Source organism: Dipteris shenzhenensis, chromosome 12, assembly GCF_047967505.1.
Source record: "Dipteris shenzhenensis isolate YYH24624 ecotype China chromosome 12, Dip_SZ_1.0, whole genome shotgun sequence".
Classification (NCBI taxonomy): domain Eukaryota; kingdom Viridiplantae; phylum Streptophyta; class Polypodiopsida; order Gleicheniales; family Dipteridaceae; genus Dipteris; species Dipteris shenzhenensis.
In genome coordinates this window covers 11,174,357-11,195,192 of record NC_141607.1, presented here as the reverse complement: position 1 = coordinate 11,195,192, position 20,836 = coordinate 11,174,357, and the positions used below count along the sequence as shown (strand labels likewise).

At 43.0% G+C, this 20,836-nt stretch overlaps 1 protein-coding gene across 1 annotated transcript; it reads left to right on the top strand.

Annotated features, from left to right (window-relative positions):
• Positions 1-907: 907 nt before the first annotated feature.
• LOC147895813 (protein LIKE COV 1-like) lies at positions 908-20,397 on the top strand. The gene is made up of 7 exons (XM_087382580.1): positions 908-1,155; positions 13,905-13,957; positions 14,126-14,235; positions 14,359-14,526; positions 19,513-19,610; positions 19,878-20,004; positions 20,172-20,397. The coding sequence occupies exons 1-7, from the start codon at positions 1,000-1,002 to the stop codon at positions 20,267-20,269; spliced, it is 810 nt and encodes a 269-aa protein (XP_087238706.1). The 5' UTR covers positions 908-999; the 3' UTR covers positions 20,270-20,397.
• Positions 20,398-20,836: the final 439 nt, after the last annotated feature.

Sequence of the window (20,836 nt, the reverse complement as noted above, 5' to 3'; positions counted from 1 at the left end):
AAATCCTAGCCACCACAAACTTTAAAAGCAAAGCGGATACACTCGAAGAGAAATACATAAGAGAACTCAACACAACTAACTCGAAATATGGCTACAATAACCTCAGTAGAAATCCAACATCTACAAAAAAAATTTACTTTCTCAAAAATAGAGACATAATCTAGTATATTTAGGTAGAAGCCCATTTTAAAGGACTTCCTATTTCAAACTATAGTTAAATCATACTCTTGAAGGACTCTTAATTCATAACATATATTACTCAATTTTTTTCGTTTTCAAAGCATTACTACTTTTTTTCAATACACATAAAATAATTCATGTATGAACTGTTATTAAAAAATGCTTATAAAAACGTCATGTTTTTAGTGATATATAACTCCATTTATAACAATTCCAATAATAACCACTTTTAGGTATACTATATAAAATTTCATCTATTGTTACTCTTATAATAATATTATAGTGTATTTCAAAAAATACTACTATAATAAAATCTAAGTTCTAAATTCACTTTAACAATCAAGTCAAGATGGAAATTATTATTTAACAATTTTTACGAAATAGCACTAAATTCATTTATATATATTCTAGCTCAATACAGCTACCTGCCCGGATCTAGTTTTGCATTGTATGCAGAGAATTTCCCCTTTCAATCGTTTGTTCTCCTTTGTTTTGGCTAGATTTCTTTCGTCCCTCTTGCTTTTATGTGCATTCTCCTTGTCTTCAGAAAGCACCGCAAAAGGTATTGCTTCGTTCATTTCAATTTCTCTGTTGTTTGTTTGCTTGTTCTGCAATTTGTGTGGAATGGCATTGCGAGGCCTTAGTGTGCAAATATATGAAAGTGAAAATGTGTGAAAACCTAAAATATCAAAAAATATTTTCTTTGAACAGTGCCGTGTAGTATTGTTAAAGCATACGTCCAGTCAGCATACAACCTGAAAGGCCATCAAAGCTTTGCTGGTCATATAATCCGATTTTTCTGGTAGTTTGCTTCCTCTGATGGGTGATGATCAACCTGTTGCTGCATCATCTTCACCCATGGGATCCAGGCTAGTTGCATCAGACCGCGAGCTTCTCGTGCCAGTCTTGCAGGATCCCGAAGATCCCATCAAGTCTGGCCCTTCTTCGAGCTCAGGGCATTACTCTGGTCGAGAGGTCCGTTGCACAGTTTGAGAGAAATTGAATTGCCCCGTACAGAGAGAGAGAGAGAGCGAGAGAGAGCCGCTCTTTTCTGCAGAATTATAGTCGATGAATTTTCCGAGTCCAAATGAATTTTAACATTTCGTCGATCTTATGGATCGGAATCTAGATGCTGCCGGCTTCGCATTTGTCGATCGTCCAAAAGGAACTTCTCTATTATCGTATTTCACAGCTCTAAAGTAATAGCAATGGTAGGTAAGGGAATCTGAAGCAACCCTCAACAGAAATTACCCTCGTCTGAAATCAATGGAAGCTACAGAAAGAAGTGCTTGACGATAGAATACAAAAATGCTATGTTCATCGTGTTTGAAATGAAATGATATCGAGTCAATATGTCTCTGATTGCTAAGATGCTTTGTTTTATGCCCTCTCAATGCGGAGCTTTTGGAATAATACTGGGAACTAGCCCTTCCGAGGATTTTGGATAATTTGATCAAATTGCTCGTTCCACGCTGCTGTTTACACACATACATACATAATTCTTGAGCATTCTACTCACTTATCACATGCAATCTTTACCAACAAACTCTTCAGTGCTTCCACAACTTCTTGATGATGGTTGAAACTATGATTCGATTATTGATCACTATTTTACGTGCCTAACCTCAACCCATAACAAACTTTACTCTTTCAGTAGCTTTTAAGGTCAAGAAGGAGAGGGTAGTTCCATGGTGCAGGAGTTTCCTTCAAGATTCAAAAGTACTGAGATCTAAGAGACTTCCTCATGTTGATCCTCGTACACATCAATGTACTTTTATTCATAATAGAGAGAAGACCCTTATTCGTGGAGACAAGGATTGTTTTTTCAGTTCAACTCATTGGCGCTACTCAAAGTGAAGCTAGCCTTAAAAAACAGTGCGAGTTGTCATTATATCTATCTCTAAGATGGAAAGCAACCTATAACTCTTGAAGAAAAAGAAAAGCATGCACTCCTTTGGGGGCTGTGATGACTGTTTTTGAAGGTAGTTCTACCCATCAGAGGATCATTCTATTCACACTCCTTTGGGGCTATGATGAGAGTCTTTGAAGGTAGTTCTACCCTTGTTATGCCCATTCTATTGAACTAGAACATGGATCAACGCCTCCATGTAGATGTCCTTACGGAATGAATCGTGTAGAGTTGGGGGCAGTGGAGCACTAGATTGTGAACTATTGGAAAAAGAATTGATTCGACCTAGCAGTTCTATGTTTGGTGCACCTGTCCTACTAGTTCCAAAGAAAGATGGCTCTTTCAAAATGTGTATTGACTACATGACTCTAAATATACTGACTATTAAGAACTGATATCCGATTCCAAGAGTGGATGATCTGCTTGATGGGTTGAAAGGCTTCAAAGTATTTAACAAGCTAGATTTTATGTCCAGATATTACCAAGTGAGAAAGAGAGAAGATGACATACACAAGGTGGCTTTTCGGATGCCTATAGGTGATTATGAGTCCTTGGTAATGACTTTTGGTCTTACAAATGTTTCAAGAATCTATTGCAGATATATGAGAAGGATTTTACAACCATATCTCAATAGATTTGTGGTGGTTTTCTTTGATGACATCTTAGTGTTTAGTAAGGCCAATAAGGAGCCTAAGGATCACTTAGGCAAAGTCTTGAAATTTCTTTCGGAAAATCTGCTCTTCTCAAGAAGAGTGAGTTTTCCAAGAAAGCAATCGATTTTTTGGGTCATGTAGTATCCACTAAGTGTTGTCATGGTGGATTCCAAGAAGACTAATTGTTAGAAATGACCCAATAGAGGGTACGCACAGTGGAAGACTTATAGTAATGCCCAGGAGCTCACACAGTGTAGTGTGGGTGTGGAATCACTAACTTCTTTACTTAATGTGCATACAATAGATGTGCAGACTCGTCAATAGACAATGAGCCAGCCAGATAGAGAAACCACCAAAATATATATTTCCGTCCAAAACTATGGACACAATAAAAAGAGATAGATCCAGAGTCCCACCAATAGTGTGGTCCTCTGATCTAACCACAAGGTCCTCCTCCTACGTGCTGGCTATCTCTAGACTCGAGCCCGCGTGCCAGGGCTGGACCAGCAGCAGGCTGGTCGGCCAGTATGAGGCTGGCTGGTTGGTTTTCTCAGCAGGCCTTAGGGCCTATATAAGGAGAGGCTCTTGGCCTCATTTCAGCATCCAGCAAGTCAGCAAACATAGGAGCAGCAGGAGCAGCAAAAGCCTGATCTTTGGGCCTACATCCAGGAGGCAAAGCAGGGCCAGAGTTGCTGCAGACTGAGTTCACTTGGGGCTGAAGCCTAGGCTGCCTACTAGGACAGCAAGGTGCTGAGATCTTCGGACGGAAAGTCTACTTACGCTCGAGGTGGGCTCACAAAACTAGGCCTTTATGGCCCACACTTTTAGGGCTTTTGGCCCTCCAATCTAGGCAAGGGCCCAGCCCCTAGGTCAGCCCTATATAAGGCCTGGTTGGCTGCCTCAAAGCAGCCCAACCAGCCTCTCTCCTAGCCAACCCATGTGCTGGTCTGTCCCACCTCTGCTGCGCCACTCTGATCTGCCCACTTGCAGGCCCACTCCATCACTTGGATGCCCCGCCATTTGCACTGTAGTTCGCGCCATCTGTTGCAGCCTCCTTCTCTTGTGAGGTGCTGCCCATGTGGCAGCCCCCTCTCTCTCTCTTCTCTGGGCATCTTCTGCCCTAGGTCTCCCTCCCCCACGCTCTCCTCATTTGGGGGCTTACAGATGGGAAGGTGACCTTTCCAACACCCCCTCTCACCGACACATCTCGGCCCAATGCCAACACGTCGATGACGATGCTCCAGTAACTCCTTGGTCGTAGTCCTCTGGAACTATTCGATGTCGAAATCTTTTCTTGGCTTTTCATCTAGTGGCTCCTGCTCCACCAGGTCTGGTTCCGCTTCCGCACACCATCCTGGTACACAAGTCCAACTTTGTAGCACCTTCTGGCACCACCATCTTCCGTCACATTCCTGCCTTCGAACGCGAGCAATCCAGCGGTCACGATCTTCCAGTTGTCCCCCTCATAATGAGTGAACAATCTGGGTAGAGCTTTTTGTGGCTAGTGGTGAGTCTATTGGAGCAGTTCTACAAGAGGGTCATCCTATAGCCTTTGAAAGCTGTAAGCTTCAAGGTGTTGAACTAAAGAACAACACTGTCATGGTATTACAGACCAGGTCGTACTCCTTTCACATGTTGCCACATCAGCACAACAGCAGGACAGATCCAGCAGCACAAAGGTCAGTAGAAGGCAAAGCAAGTCAAAAAATGCATTGACCTTTTCTCAGTCAAAGGTCAACGCGTTAACTTTTCTATCAAAGTTCACTCCGACACCAGCCAACCAGGGTCTTGCTCTCGTAGGTTTTTTCTCTTACTTAATAGAAGTCTCTTTCTTGGAAATAAACACCAGTCCTCTCTCATTCTTAGATCTCCAGTGTATCAACAGGTCTCCAGCTGACCTAGACTTAGCTCCAATAGCAGCTTTCATAGCAACAGCAGATGGTGCCAGAGTTCCAGACTTTGGACTAGCAGCATCAGCCCCAACATCAGCAGCAGGTCCATCTTCATCCACAGCGCCTCAGACCCGCACAGTAGCAGCTCCCCATGTAGCCTCAGCAGCAAACCTTCCATGGACTCAGCTCCCCGCAGTAGTTAGCCTCAAATTTGCAGCCATCAGCTCAGCCTCAGCTCTACATTTATTGCCCTTCAGCAGGATTCCATCATGTAGCTTTAGCTCTCTTTAATGAGGATCAACAGTTGTAAAAGTATATTTGGTGTTTACCAGGCCCAAAGCATGACGAAGAAAGATATTAGCTTAGCATAAACTTTGAGTTCATGTCTATTTCAATATGCTTCAGTTTATACCATCTTTCTCTTTCAGTTAGCATTTTTACACTTCTGCACTCAGCTAGGACTGGCTTAGCTTAGTGAGAGACTCTTAGCCCTCATGCCCGCACATTGGTATCAGAGCCTGAAAATGTCCCCTGAGGTTGGAAGGAGAAGCAGGGGCATCAACCATGCTTGCAATGCTGCAAACCATGATGCAGTTGCAACAACAGCAGTTTGAGTACCTTTTCACTGCATGTTGCAGCTTCCGGAAATGCGGGAGGATGGGGCACATGAAGCCAGAGAATGCGAGTGTTAAGCCCAAATAACAAAGGAGGTCTGTGTTGGGATTATCAGGGTCGCCTCCCCACCTGTGAGTCCCAAATGAGGACATGGGAGAGGTGTACCAGCAGAAGGAAAAGAATTTGAGAGAGGCCATGTGGGCAGAGAAAGGGGCTGCCATGGGGGCAGATGTGGGATGGGATGTACAGCACATACAGGCCATTTCAGGATCGGTACCTGGTCAACAGCAGCTCATACAGGTGGCTGGAGCAGACAGGAGGCTGCGAGATGACCTGGAGATGGCTGGAGCAGAAGGTACTGTAAGCGCTGCACATAAGAAAGCACACATGCGTTGCCATGGCCATGATATAGACAGCAACTGTGAAGAGCAGCATCAGGTCGGGGCAGCACCTGGAGTAGGTTGGTAGATAGATCAGGTCTCGGACAGTGTATCGGCCCAGAAGGCAGCAGGTTAGAGCGGGTAAAAGGGTGCGAGGTCCTTGATAAAGATTGCAAGGCTGCACATAAAAAAGCATACATGCGCTGCCAGGGCCATGATAAAGACAGCGCAAAGAGCAGCATCAGGTCGGGGCAGCGCCTGGACCAGGTCGGTAGATAGATCAGGTCTAGGACAGTGCATAGGACCAGAAGGGAGCAGGTCAGAGCGGGTAAAAGGGTGCCAGGTCCAGGCCCATTTATAGGCACCTGGACTGGTTGGTTGGTCAGCTAGACTGGGTTTGCCCGGTCTGGGTGGGTTGACAGACTGGTCAGTCAGTCTGTAGTTGGTCGGCCATGTCAAGAGGGCATTCAGCCCTATACAAAGTGCCTTGGGAGGCAGTTATTGATTCAGTTAGGAGCCTCTGGTGCCTCAGTCTGGGCTGCAGTTCAACCAGTAGGGAGGTCCAGAGAACTCAGTGATAGAGCCTTACAACACTTGTAGTTGTGGGTTGGCTACCTGTTGTGCCACTACCTGTGGAACCGGAGGTCTCCTAGGTCTTCTTGTTGGGAGGCCCTTTGGAACTGGTCCCTTGCTCATGAGCTCAAAGTTTTCAGCGAGCTCATAAGCAATGTCAAATCCTACACGTCTAAAGCTGTGAACATACCATTGAATGTCTGCCCACAATCCATGAAGGAACCTCATGGTCTTTCACATGTAGCTGAATGGCAACCTGAGAGAACCGGTTGGCATAATTGTTGGCTGACTCCGTGGATCCTTGGGTAAGTTCGAAGAAATATGCCTCTAACTGATCCAAGTACGAAGGTGGAAGGAAATGTTCCCTAATGTCTTTCAGGAACTCCATTCATCATACTGTGGGGTACTCGTGCTCTGCGTCATAATGATCCTGGTGCCACTTCTCTTGTGGGGTGTATTGATGCGAGAATACACTTCTCATTGTCTCTTATGGTTACAACTAAAAATAGCGTTCGAATTGATTGAGCCAAGAAATCACACTAAGGGGTTTGGTTTACCATCATACCGTAAGAAGTTGCGCTTCCCAAGAAATAACGATTTTGCGGGTTGATGGACCTTGTCCATTGCCAACTCCTTGTCGTCAGAGTAGAGAAATGAGAAGATGGCAATCCATTCTTCGTTTGCTTCTTGAGCCTCACGCTTGGCTTCCTGATCAACAAGATTGTGGGCCTCCTTTGCTTCTCAAGCCTTATGCTCATCTTTTTTATCAACGCAATGGCGGGCTGTTAGAAAATAGAGGTGGAGGATGCTTGCTACAATCAACTCTCCCTGCAGTGGAAGATGCCCAGAAAGCGCACAATGCTATCTCAAATCTCGCTTTTTTCCTTAATGTGTGCACAAGTGCATAGAGAAATGGAGACAGACTTAGATCTATGAACAGTGCAACAGTAGAGTAGAACAATAGATAATGTATTTATAGATTGCTCCAAACAAACAAACAAAATCTGATACAAAAGAATGTGTTTAGTTATGTCACCATGTAGCAGACATGGTTCTGCGTAGATGCGGACCCCTGACAACCAAAAAGTGTCATCAAACTCCTGCTGGCACCTTTCGATCTTTGTGTGTGCTCTCCTAGAGCTTCTATGGGTTGCGTAGTGACGCCCACAAACAGACCTCCTTCAGACGTCTTCTCTAAGGCAGAGGAGAAGCTGAGACATGACAGAAAGCATCTCTTCTACCAATACCATGAGAAGGAGGATGACACGCGGCAGTGCCCTCATTTGCATGCATCAGCCAGTGCAACCATTACAGCTTCCCTTGTTAGAATTATTATTATATTCTAGGCAGTGGCCAATGTATTGTAATAAGTAGGTTAGGGGCACTTTTCCCTCATGAGGTTTTTCCCCCTAACCACAGCCCAATCCCTAACTACGGTTAGTGGATAGGATAGGGTGTTGTCACTTAGACAAAACCCCTCACTGGACTTTTGTACTTTACACTAATTTCTATGCAGTTATTCAGCTTCTACGTTTGCTCACACTCTTGCTCATTGCTCCCCATTGTTCACATTTGCTATCAGAGTAGGACAAGCTCTTGGACCATCTCCTCTCGCCCAAGCTCCCAGCTCTTGTTCACCGCTTGAGTGCTTGCTCCCTGCTCGAGATCCTGCCGTCTGTACAACAGCAATCTGCCGTACATCTGCATTTTCCTGCACAGTTTCGTCCGTGCAGCACCGCCATCCGTACAACATATGAATCCCGTACCTGCATGCCATACTGCATGTGCCAACCGTACAAGTCGACATACTGCATACCGTACAGCTGCATACACGTCGTGCAGTCCGTGCCGTACCTTCCGTACAAGTCGTCCATACTCCGAGGTACCTGCATGCAGTCAGCATCCGTACAGCTGTACAGTACGTACTGTACGGACTGTTGCAGGTCTTTAGAGCAGGGTACTTGCAAATCTAGCAGGGTGTTTGTTTGCAAGGTTTTCTTTACAGGTGGACATTGGAAGGAGTTTTTGTCAGGCATTTGTGCAGAGAGCCATTGTTTGGCCTGCATTTTGAGTGCACATTTGGGGCTTTTGCATTTTATGCAGAGAATTGTCAAAATTTGGGACTTTTAGTTGATTTGCCCCTTTCAGGTGCAATTTCTTGCAGAAATTTGGGGCTTTTGCATTTCGGATGCAATTCGGCAGATGAAAGAGCATTTGGGAGATTTGCAAGTAGTTCTAAACTCAGTGAGTCAAATTGCAGACTTTTTCCACTTTTTACAGATATTCTTTGCAGATTTTTGGGCATTTCCAGAGCATTCTGGTGCATTTAAAGCCTTTGATAGGCTGTGATAGTAATTGTCACTGTGGACATAATTTTTTGGAAGACTTTGGTTGTGCATTTTACATCCCAGGAAGGGATTTTACTTGTCTAGTTTGCTGTATTTTTTGAGTTTTTCTGGCAAAAATGGCTCAATGAGGTGTTTGGAGTCCTCACACAAGAGGATAAGTTGGATGGCACCAACTACTCCTTGTGGAGTTTTATGGTTCGCAACATCTTGGTTGGCAGGCATCTTTGGGATTATGTCAATGGAGATGAGGCAAGGCCAGAATCTGTGGCTACACTTGTCACTCCTACAGCTGGAGGCAGAGGTAGAGGTCAAAATGCAGCACAAGTAATTGGAGCAGCTGCTACTCTAGTGACTCCCACAATAGAGCAGAAAAGATGGGATTCTAGGGATGCACAAGCTCTTTTTGTGATTTCTCTTTTTGTCAAGAGGTTCACTATTCCTCCCATTCGGTCATGCAAGACCTCAAAGGCAGCTTGGGAAATTTTAGAGAGTATGTTTGCAGCAAGAAATGATGCCAGAGTTTCCTTCCTGAAGAGAGAGCTATCTCATATGCATATGGATGAGGGAGATTCCATGAATGCTCACCTCACAAAGCTTCAGGATTTGAGGAAACAGTTGCTGAATATAGATGAAGTTATTTCGGATTCAGAGATGATTACCACCACTCTGAATTCCCTTTCTGAGTCCTATCTTGGTTTTCATACCTCGTTGAATTTGTCATTGAGAGGGGCATCAATTCTCTCGCTTTTCATGAATTGGTAGGACTTCTGTTGCAGGAAGAGCAGACAAGAAGAAATATGGCAACACGGGCTGGTGAGCATGCCATGCTTTCTAAGTTTAAGCCCAAAGGAAAAAGGCAGCAAAAGCAACATGCCAATCAGCCCGCACATCAGTATAAAGCTGATTCAGGACAGGCCTCTTATAAGGCTAAAGGTGATACAGATAAGCCTAAGAAGAAGGGCATTTGTCACTACTGCAAGCAGCCAGATCATTATATTGGTGAATGCAAGAAGCGCATAGCTAAAGAAAAGAAAAGGGATACAGGTATGGCTGTCTCAGATGCATCAGCTCTTAATGCACATGATGGAGGAGATGTTACAGGCAACTTTGTGGAAGAGCACTATGCCTTTTTGTCTTGCATTTCATATTTTTCAGTGGATAGTTCAGATACTACAGCCACTATTGAGGATCGCGATTGCCCCCAACCCTTGCCTCCTCACTCCTCTCTCCCCCTCCCCATCCTCTCCTACATTATCCCTCTGCACCTACAAGACTTGTTGCAGCGCCCTCTCCACCCCAAGGTAAGAATTTCTCTCTTCCACTGCTATTTCAAGTTTGTTTGGTTTCTTTGTCTTTCTTTCTACCTCTCCTCTTGTTTCCTTTCCTCTACTTTTCCTTTCTTTCTCTAAAGTTTCTGTCATCCTTTCCTTTTCTTTCTCTCAAGGAAGAAACAATACATGAAAAACAATCATGAAAAAGAAGAGTATGAAAGCTCTACCTATTGTTTTCGTGCTTTCTCCGTGTCTTATGATACGACACTTAAGACACCTTTAGACTTGTTTTTTTTCTTTTTGTGTAAGTGGGGTGTAACAACAAACATTGAGTTTGACTTAACTATGCTATCATTGATGGCGACTTTGGATCTAGTACTAGCAGTGACCTTGCAGATTCGGATTAGGATGAATCTTGAGAGTCAAAAGTTTCCTATTATATGTATCGTGATGTAGATTTCATTCATGTCACATGTGACTGACAGATTGTTGTCATGACATTTATGTTTATTTGATCTATGATGATTGGTAGATAATCTATGTAGCCCTCTAGCCTCTTGTTAAGTTGTTTATCTGGATTTTTGAATATCAAGATTCAATTGTTAGTTTAAACCTTTAAAGTTGTGTCGTGACTTGCAAGCTCTTGAGCCGTGAGTATTAACTTTTCCTTTTTAGTCCACATTGTACAAGTACATTGTTTAGTATAACTTATTGTACTCTAGAATCTAGCTACTAGCTATGCTAGCAAGTTGTACGCTTGTATTCTTATACATATATTAATTAAATATTTATTATTACAATGGCGTGTCTTACGCATCTTATTTTAAGACACTTTAGACACTCATGTCTGAAGCCTGTCTAATGTGTCGTGTCTAAACGTGTCTTACAACCATGGATGCATGCTTACTAGTAAGAAGTGGCCTCACAGGTTTTAGCTCGAAGGCCTCGTGTGTTCAAATAATGTTTTGAATCGGGCTCCCACAAAGACTTTAAAAACAATCACTCCCTATGAGGCATGGCATGGGAGAAAGCCTTTAGTGGATCACTTTAGAGTTTTGAGTTGTGTTGCATATGCCCACGTGCTTGTGGAGTTTCGACATAAGTTGTCAGATAAGGCATTTCTGTTGGGTATAGTGCATAAAGCAAAGGCTATCGTCTCTACAATCCTACTTCTCGCAAGGATTTTGTGAGTAGAGATGTTATATTTTCAGAGAATTCAGCACATACACGTGCTGAATTTACTATTCCAGCTTCTTCAGATGATGTTTTTGAGGGGATGCTTCCTATAGCATTTGGTTTCCCAGGTGAGGCTCATGTTGAAAATCAGAATTTACAGCAACCTCCTCTTGATCCACATGCCTCGATTCAGCCACATTCTGATTTTGTACCTCCACAGGGTGTGGATGAAGTTGTCAGGCAAGAGATTCAAGAGATACACGCAGCCAAAACAGTTTCGAATTGGTTGCTACAGACTCTCAGGGAGAGTAGGCTTGAGGCACCATTGCATGGCAGGACTCGTAGTGCAGTAGGGCACGCAGGAGGCGCTCTTTCTGTTGAGACAGCTTATGCAAGTACTCTTCTTGATGAAGAAGAACCTAACTTTTTTGAAGAAGCCAAGGATAATGTGCATTGGATGTATGCCATGCACAATGAATTGCAGTCCATGGAGAAAAATCAGACTTGGGATGTTGTGGATTTGCCACCAAGGAAGCATGCCATTGGTACCAAATGGGTTTTCAAAGTGAAACGGAAGCCAAATGGGTCCATTGATAGGTACAAGGCAAGGCTGGTTGCCAAAGGCTATGCACAGAAGAAGGGCATAGATTATGAGGAGACTTTTGCTTCTACATCCTGGATGACCACCATAAGATCAGTTATTGCCATAGCTACAAATTTTGTTTGGAATGTCCATCAGTTGGACATAAAAACAACTTTTCTTAATGGATACTTGCAGGAAGAGGTTTATGTCAAACAACCTCCTGGATTTGAACTTTATGGCAATGCACTTTAAGTTTGCAAGCTGAATAAAGCTTTATATGTGGGCTGAAACAAGTCCCACGTGCATGGTATGCAAAGATTGATGCATTCCTGGCAAGTAAGGGGTTACATAATAGTCCCACGGAAAGCACCCTCTACATCAAGAAGGATGGGGGAGACATTTTGGTCATCATTCTTTATGTAGATGACATGCTGCTCACAGGGTCAAATGAGGAAATAATTGCAGATTTCAAAGCTGAGTTGAAAGCTGAATTTGACATGACAGATTTGGGCATGTTAAATTTTTATTTGGGGATCCAGTTCATACAAGACAAGCGTGGCATCGTTATGTCTCAATCTAAGTATGTGCAAAAGCTCTTGGATAGGTTCAACATGCATGATTGTAAGCCTATAGCCACTCCCATGGAGCCGGGGCTGAAGCTTACTATGTATGATGCAGGTGAATCAGTGGATGTCACACTTTACAGCCAAGCTTGGATGCCTCATCTATATGTGCAATATACTGTAAATACAATCTCCATAATTCAAGGAAAGAAAGTGGGTGACATGATAGGAGCTTATCTTCATAGATGGGTATCTCTTGCTAGTAAAACATATGTGCATACCTAAATCCTACCGAGAACTTATCATTTGTGAGATCTTCCGAATTCATGGTTTATCTAGGTCCATTACTTCTGACAATGATTCAAAGTTCGTGAGTCATTTTTGGACCGCTTTGTTCGAAAACCTTGGACAATGGAACCAAGTTATTTTTTCCACTACTTCTCATCCCCAAACTGATGGTCAGAGTGAAAGTGCCAATAAAGCTATCATTAGTATGCTATGAGCTTATGTCCATGACCAGCCTAGATTGTGGTTTCAATAATATCTCCTTTTACTAGAGGCTACCTACAATAACAATACCCATGCATCCACTAAAAAGTCTCCATTTAAAATTATGTACGGTCAAACCCTCTTAAGTCTAGTCACACACATATGGCCTAGTGGCTACTTGCTAATTATGCGCTAGTCCACTTAGGATACTTAAGTGCACCTAGGACTAGTACTACTACTAGCTATCCTAATTGTACAATCTAGGCACCTCTAGGCCTTAGGGTCACTAAAACCCCACTAACCAATGACCATTGTCTTATTCCTATCTCCCTAACCTAAGGTGCCCCTCAAGAGTAATACTACATCATTGATGTAACGCTTCCTCCCCCTTTAAAAAAGTTAACATCTTCGACAACAATTTTAGGAAGCCGCATTTGAGTTTGCTTGCACTTTCCCATGTAGCATTTTCTTTTGAGCCATTTTAAATATTCTTGAATAATTGTATGACGTGTGCGATTTTCTTGAATGTTAAGAATCCTTTCTAGTTTATGTGGAAGTGATGAGGGTTCAATTAATTTTGTGATGGGGGTTCATGACGTATATGCTTTTCTTGAATGTCAAGATTCCTTTTTGGTTCATGTGCAATTGATAGGGGTTCTCCTACCAAGCGATCACCTTGAAGCAGTCACTTTCTTAAACAACTAACATGAAATACTGGATGCACTCTACTTCCTTTTGGCAAGGCTAACTTGTAAGCAAGCTTAGTCTTTAGGGTTGTCGAGGACTTGGGTACCTTAAACAAATTCATTCTCCTTCTTCAAATTCCACCTTGCGTCATGTGGATCTACATAACGTTTAGCTTTATTATGAGCTTACTCTTTCCAATTTGTTTGCTGTTTACTAACATAAGCATGCAACATATCTTCAAGAGTTTGATTGACGAGTACTATTTGACCATCTGACTGTGGATAATCAAACATGCTCATCTTCAAATTAGTTTTCAACTTTTGAAACAATTTCTGGAATATCGTTATTGCAGACCCCAATGTTTCTATGACAATAGTGCAGCCCATCTATATTCCATGCACACATTCTTGAGAGAGAGATGTACGAACAGATCAAGTTTCACTGATGGTTCAATCTACAATTAGAGGGACCATTAAGTTTTATTGATATCTACTCCTACATTTGTAATTGAGACCTCTCCTCTATATAACAGTTAAGCTATTTCAGATTGCTTTGTATAGTTGTAATTTCTTTTTATGACTGTAGGCTTTTTATGCTGTGCTTCGGAGTTGGACATCAAAGAAATTTATGAGTGGATGGTATGTAATATCCCACTTCTTTAGTGTGATATGGAGTGAAATTATAACTTATTGCTTTTCTCTTGGAGCCTTATTTATTCTTTTTCAACACTTGTCCTCACGGGGTCATGTAGCCCTTGTTCTTTCAGCGATTCTTTCTTACACAGCAGTTTGACTATTTCTTTGCAGTGTCATCCTGCTTCCTATTGCCATCACTTTTTATGTAACTTGGTGGTTCATACAATTTGTGGATGGATTTTTTTCACCTCTCTATGCTCGTCTAGGAATACACGCCTTTGGTAAGGGATCTTAGATACGTGAAGTTCTAGCCAAAATTTTACTTGAATGTAATCAGTGTGTGATTTGGACTTTGCCGTTTGATTATTGTATGTCCTTAAATTTGCATGTAATGGATGATGCAGGGTTGGGCTTTGTCACATCAATCATTTTCATTTTCATGGTGGGTGTTTTTGTCTCATCATGGGTGGGAGCCTCTATTCTTTCTTTGGGAGAGTGGTTTATTAAAAAAATGCCATTGGTTAGGCACATCTATTCTGCATCCAAGCAAATCAGTGCTGCCATCTCACCAGGTAAGCGTTGTTTTCTCCTGTAGCCTTTCTTTTGTGTAGTAGATGGTGTCTGTCAGTTTACTGGAAACTTAAGGAAAATTTGTTTAAAGCATAGCTGCATAAGCAACTATCTCAGGCTGAATGATGGACTTCAACAAGACTTCAACCCAAGGTTTACAATGACTGGTAGTCAAGGTCTGTATGAAGCAATATAGACGGTCTTATTGGAGCAAGCCTTTCAGAAGGCCTCTGCATGATTGTTCTAGATCAGTTGTTATAAATATTTGAATGAGACTCATGTGTAGGAGAAGTACATTTGCTAGAGCTTATACAATTTTCATTTGAGTATGATCTAAATGGTAAAAGGAAAATCATATGTGCATGAAAATGCTGTACAGTTTGTGGAAGGTTTGTTACAGCGTACTAAAATTCACCAAGCTCATGTTGTGTCTCCTGTTTAGTCCAAGTATTGAGATTTAAAATGTGATAACAGGCTGTGTAGTTTTTCTGATGATGCACCCAGATCTGCAGTAATCGTATTTGTTGATAACTGCAAGTGCTATGCTCATCGGTTTTCTTCATTATAACTTGTAGCGTTTGTCTGTTTCCTTATCATCCCATACTCAATGAAGTTGGCTTGTTAAAGGCAGTTTAACAAAAGGCAAATCTTGCTATACTAGGGAAGGCTGATACTTAAATCTGCTCTTTATTTTCGATTAGAGTGATGTGTCACATGCTCCCAGAACTGAATCTGTACATGCCCAAGTAGCTTCCTTCAATTAATGAGGACCCAAAAGTGAGACTTTGGGTAACCTTTGCACTTGCAAGGTTGATAAATAAATCCAATGTGCCTTTGTGTACATAACCCTAGGTCTGGATGCTAAATTCTGATTGTGATGTTAACAAAGGGAGTCAATCAGACAGGTGTGTGGTCCTGCCAGTGCTTCTTGTTGAGCTGAGTCATTTAAATCAAGCAATCGAGTCTCCAAGCGTTCTAGGTAGGAGCGAGCATATTTTATTAACAAGCTGTGTCAATATGCTACTTCTGTGATTTTGTAGTGTATGCATGAATACAACAAGTGATGATGTACCATGAACTTAGAGATGCCATTTTGGGAACATGTTGGTTTCACATAGTTCTGATCGGCATAAGCAGATCTTTGGCATGCACATTTGGAAGGGTTGAGTAATCATTGGAAAGTTATAGACCATAAAGACAAGGAAACTGATCACAAATAGGATTGTTATCAAGCAAACAGAGTCCATGGCCATATCATGGAATGCAAGGGTTCTTGCATCTGTCTTCAACCATCAGATTCAAATCCACCCTTACATCAAGAAGACTATAGAAGAGATCCTTCTTGTAGTTCTTTATGTTGATGCCGCTTGATCATCACTTGTTCTAGTGGACATCTCATCTCAAAAGCATATCTCACATGTTTGCTTTGTAAAATCTATTGGTGCAAAGTTACAATGATCAGTACAGTCTGGAGGTGCAGCCTATATGCTCGGTTTCAATCTTCAGCTTTTAAATTTGGCTAGTGATAACAGTTTCTACCTCCTTTGCATGTGAATGTCCCCTTTTCCTGTTAGAGTTTAGTGAGAGAGGGCTTTATTGTGGGTCTTCCCGCTTGAAGAGGATAGGATAAACCTGCTCACGTGGAGGCCTGGTTAGGCTTTCGATGGTAGCAATCCAGGCTGGCTGGTAGGGCTGAGTTGGGGCCCAGGTTGGGTTACCTGACCTGACTGGTTGGGTCAACCTGACCTAACCCAACCCTGGTTGGGTTGGGTCCTCCGACCTGCTGTTGGTTGGGTGAGGGCCAACCTGCTGGTCGGTCGACATGGCCAGCCCCTGCTGGCTGGGGGCTATTCATAGTTTTTTCCATACGTTTGCATACGGCATAACATACGGGTATGGAAAGATGCCCCTGGCTGAACCATACGTGGCCCTAAGATTTTTCATACTTTCGAAACATAAGGTATAGAAAATTTTATTAACAAATTCAAGTTTCAGGTTTCAACTACTTAACCATGCCAAAAATATATCTTAAACCATTAAACAGATGATAGAATCTTCAATCTAGACATTTGAAAAGTATGATATTCAAAACATACTCTGCCAGATTTTGGCCCTTGGGTCACGTATGATGCCATTTCATACGTTATTTTTTCAGACGTTTGCATACGTTTGGTATATGAACTATATGCGTATGGAAAATACTATGGGGCTATTTACATTGGAGGTCACTTGGAGCACTTCTCTTCTCCAGCCCCCGTTGGCTGTGGTTGTATTCCTGGATCTATATACAGTTGCTATTTCCTCTCTCTCTCTCTCTCTCTCTCTCTCTCTCTCTCTTTCTCTCTCTCTCTCTCTCTCTCTCTCTCTCCGTGCCCCTCTTTCTCTCTCTCTCTCTTTCTCACACACACACACACACACATGCTTCCGCAAGTGCACAACTCTCACATGGTATCATTCGCCATGGTCGATGAGGGAGTACGGGAGCACGAGGAGCCGTGTAGTAAGGGCATTGCTATGTGGATGTGAGAACACTTTTGAGGAAGCTGATCAGCGATTCATGAGCCTCTATAGGGCGATCTATCTGAAACGGAGACCTAGGCACTGTTTGGTTCAGTCTGCACATTGCGTGGACAAAACAAGGGGCCGGCCACAAGTCCGCAATCTGGTACAATCTGAGGCCATTCATCGAGCTGCTCAGTGCATGCAGCAGCTTGGCAAAGGCACAAGGACATTGTTTGGTGAAGCCTGCCCTGCTGGTCATCATCCTGTTGGACAGCTGCCTGAGGCGTGGAGGTCAAAGGGGGTTCATGTTGGAGACATCAGCAGGGCAGCCTTTAACACACCTCCATCCCGCCTTTCCTTTCTTGTTCTCTGCTTCAGGGTTGTCTTTTATGTCATCAGCAGAGGTGTATGGAGTTTGGAATAGTTCCATGGGACCCCCGTGTACGAGTAAGGAGGATAAGCTCGACGGAACGAACTAGGCCCACTGGAAGTTGAATACGAAGATTTGGTTTATACACAAGGGCTTATGGCAGATAGTTCAGGGCTACGAAAGGAAGCTTGAACATCCCAAGAGGTCTATCTATTGGGATGCTGCCTGAGAGGATGCCTTCCAGGAGGAGCTTAACGAATGGGAAGAGAATGACCAACTCTAAGGCACATTCAGCATTGGTACGCACGATCACAAAGGAGGTCTCTCCGGTGGTCCAAACGTTGACTAGTGCCTACGAGGTATGGACTAAATTGGAGGACTCTTTGCGTGGGATTCGGTAATGCAAGCTGTCACTTTGCAGGGGCAACTGTACAATCTCAATTCCTCACAGGGAGTGCAAGATAAGGTCCTCCATGATCAGCTGCAGGCAATGGATGCTGCCCTCAGATCTCTCGAGCTGGCGGCCCTCATCCTAATCAAGCTTCTGCCACAACATGGTATCTCGAGCTTTGAGGTGTCAGGTCACAACAAGTTAGCTGGACTTAGATGACTTGTTCTGTCTTCTCCTTGAGGAATCGGTTCTCGTCTCCTAGGTAAGTTCCGGGTCACTCCAAGTGGTGAAGCACTTTTGACAGTGCACAAGAAAGGTCGGTCCAAGTGCTATGCTGTAAAGAGAGGGCATCTGGCCAATGATTGTTGGTCTAAGAACAAATCTAAGGACCTGGACATGGCATCAGATTCATCTTCGAATCAGTGTGGTGGCTCCAAGGCAGCAACCATTGCCCAGGATCTCCAGGTTGCACCAGCTTTCTAGCACTACTTACATCTCCCCCCATGGGTTATTGCCAGAGTAGCATGTGGGCGGGAGTGCCGGCTGATAATGGCTCCTATGAGTTGAAAGTTTGGGCTAGTCTGCATTGAGTTCCCAATGGGGTATAATGATCTATGGGACACACCATGACCTATATCCTCCCATGAACACATCACATACAGAAACCTCGAACAATGAACGCCGGAACACACCGTGTCCATAGTCTCTGCAACACAAGCAACAAGCCTCAAACACCTCTGGTCAATAGCTCCATGTGAAATCAAAGCCAAGGAAATCTTATTCGAGGTGGCATTTTTGTTTGAAGGATCAAGGCTACGAGGTGAATCGAGCATGTGCGGTGCAGGGAGGTCCATGGTTGCCTCTTCATCGGCTTGCTTCTTCAGATCCTCGTGCTCATCATGACTGCAGAGAGGTTGTTAGAGTTTGGCATCTCATAGTAGTGAGAGAGGGCTTTATTGTGGGTGTGCCTGCCCAGAGAGGATGGGATAAACCTGCTCATGTGGAGGCCTGGTTAGGCTGGCTATGGTTGCAATCCCAGGCTGAGTTGGGGCCCAGTTTGGGCTCCCAACCAGGTCGGGTTACCTGACCACCTGATGTGGTTGGGTTGGGTTAGCTGACCTGTGGGTCAGTCCACATGGCTGGTTGGGTAACCCGACCTGGTTGGGATGGGTCAGCTGACCTGCTACTCGGTTCACATGGCCAGCCCATACTGGCCGACCAGTATGTGCCTCCTCCATTCTTGGTGTCTGACATTGAAGGTCACTTGGAGTACTCCTCTCCAGACCCCTTGGCTCTGTCTGTCTGTCTGTCTGTCTGTCTGTCTCTCTCTCTCTCTCTCTCTCTCATGCTTCCGCACGTGCACAACTCTCACATTTTCCTGCCCTGCTGGCTTCTTCTGTAGTGCTGCCATGGTTTTAAATGAGCATTTGCTGAGCATATCAAAGCATCATCTTCTTCTTTTTCCTATGCTCTATGATTTACAGTAAAAGCACTGTAAATAATGACGTGGATAGATGATGGGGATTGGAGGGCTCTGGGAGCCTTTGTTACATGTTGAAAGCGTTTGGTACCACAGTCCTTAAAAAAGATTGTGATGGACAAAATAGAAGCTCACCTTAGATTGCTTAAATTTATAGAAAGGAAAGAGACATCCATTCTTTCTGTTTTAATTTTCATGTTCTTTGGGTCTCACAAGTGGTATCTTTTGTTTTTGGAGGTGAGCAGACCAGAATTCAAGAGCTTTCAAGGAGGTGGCAATATTTAGGCATCCACGTGTTGGAGAATATGCGTTTGGCTTCATCACATCATCCCTAACCCTTCACGTACATTGACTTGTCCATATCTGTCCACTTTGAAAACTTTCCAATCTTATACTTGCCGTATCCATTCTCATATTCAATCTTGTCACATTTATCTTATTTTTCTGCAATTGTCAAGCATAGATATTTTGTGTGGAGCACCCCGGATTTTAAAACATTTACATTTGGGGTTCTTATAAATTCACACATGATTCGCTTCTTCATGATCATCTTGGTAATGGGAAATTTGATCTTGAGCGATGAATTATGTTGCTATGGTCTTGTTTGCAGACAGAAACTGAGGAAGAAGAATTATGCAGCATTTATGTGCCAACAAATCACCTTTATATAGGTGATATCTTTCTAATAAATGCAAAGGATATCATCAGGCCAAACTTGTCTGTCCGTGAGGGCATTGGTAAATAACAATCAGTTTTTGTAACATTTTTAAGCAGTATTCTGAAATTTATACGGGAGAAAGCATGATTATCTATTTGCAGATTTTTTAAACCAGCAAGTATACAACACAAGTAGGTAGATGATAGCTACCAAATTCTGTCTTTAATATTCATTGCTGTTTGGCAGAGATTGTTGTGTCAGGTGGTATGACAATGCCGCAAGTGATTTCTCCAAAGGAAACAGAAGGTGCTGACAGGAATCATACGATCAGACTAGCTTCATGATACCTGCTTTGATATAAATATGGGCATTCCTGACAGGCCACCCTTTCTGTTTCTGTGCTATCATAATACGAAGGTCTCTGCCAGACAAATTAGGCAAGGCCAGAAAAGGTTTGTAGTATTTGTTGATGGTAATAGACCAGTAGCATATTAGCAATCCTATGTTACAGAAGCGACAATGATCCCAACATTCCCTCTCATAATTCAAAGTGGTTATAACAACCTATAAACCCTTTATTGTTGTACTACTTCCCTCATCCTCCTAGTCCTTTGATGCCTCTAAATTGGTGGCTGGATACCCTTTTTAAGAGAGCTTCACGTGATGTGCATTTGTTTTCCACACTCTTTAGGTATTACATGCTACATGGCATCGCTGTTGCATCCTAGTTACAGTTTTGAGTTCAGCCAATTGTAAAAGGCCAATTTTTCTCTCTTATTCTTGCTTATGCAACTTTGCTGTTTTAATAAATCTCTTTGCTCAAACTTTTTTAAACCAATTTTGAAGGGTTTCACAAAGATCTAAACCTAATAGTTGGTACAGAGCCATCCCTCATACCTTGAGCCTGCAAA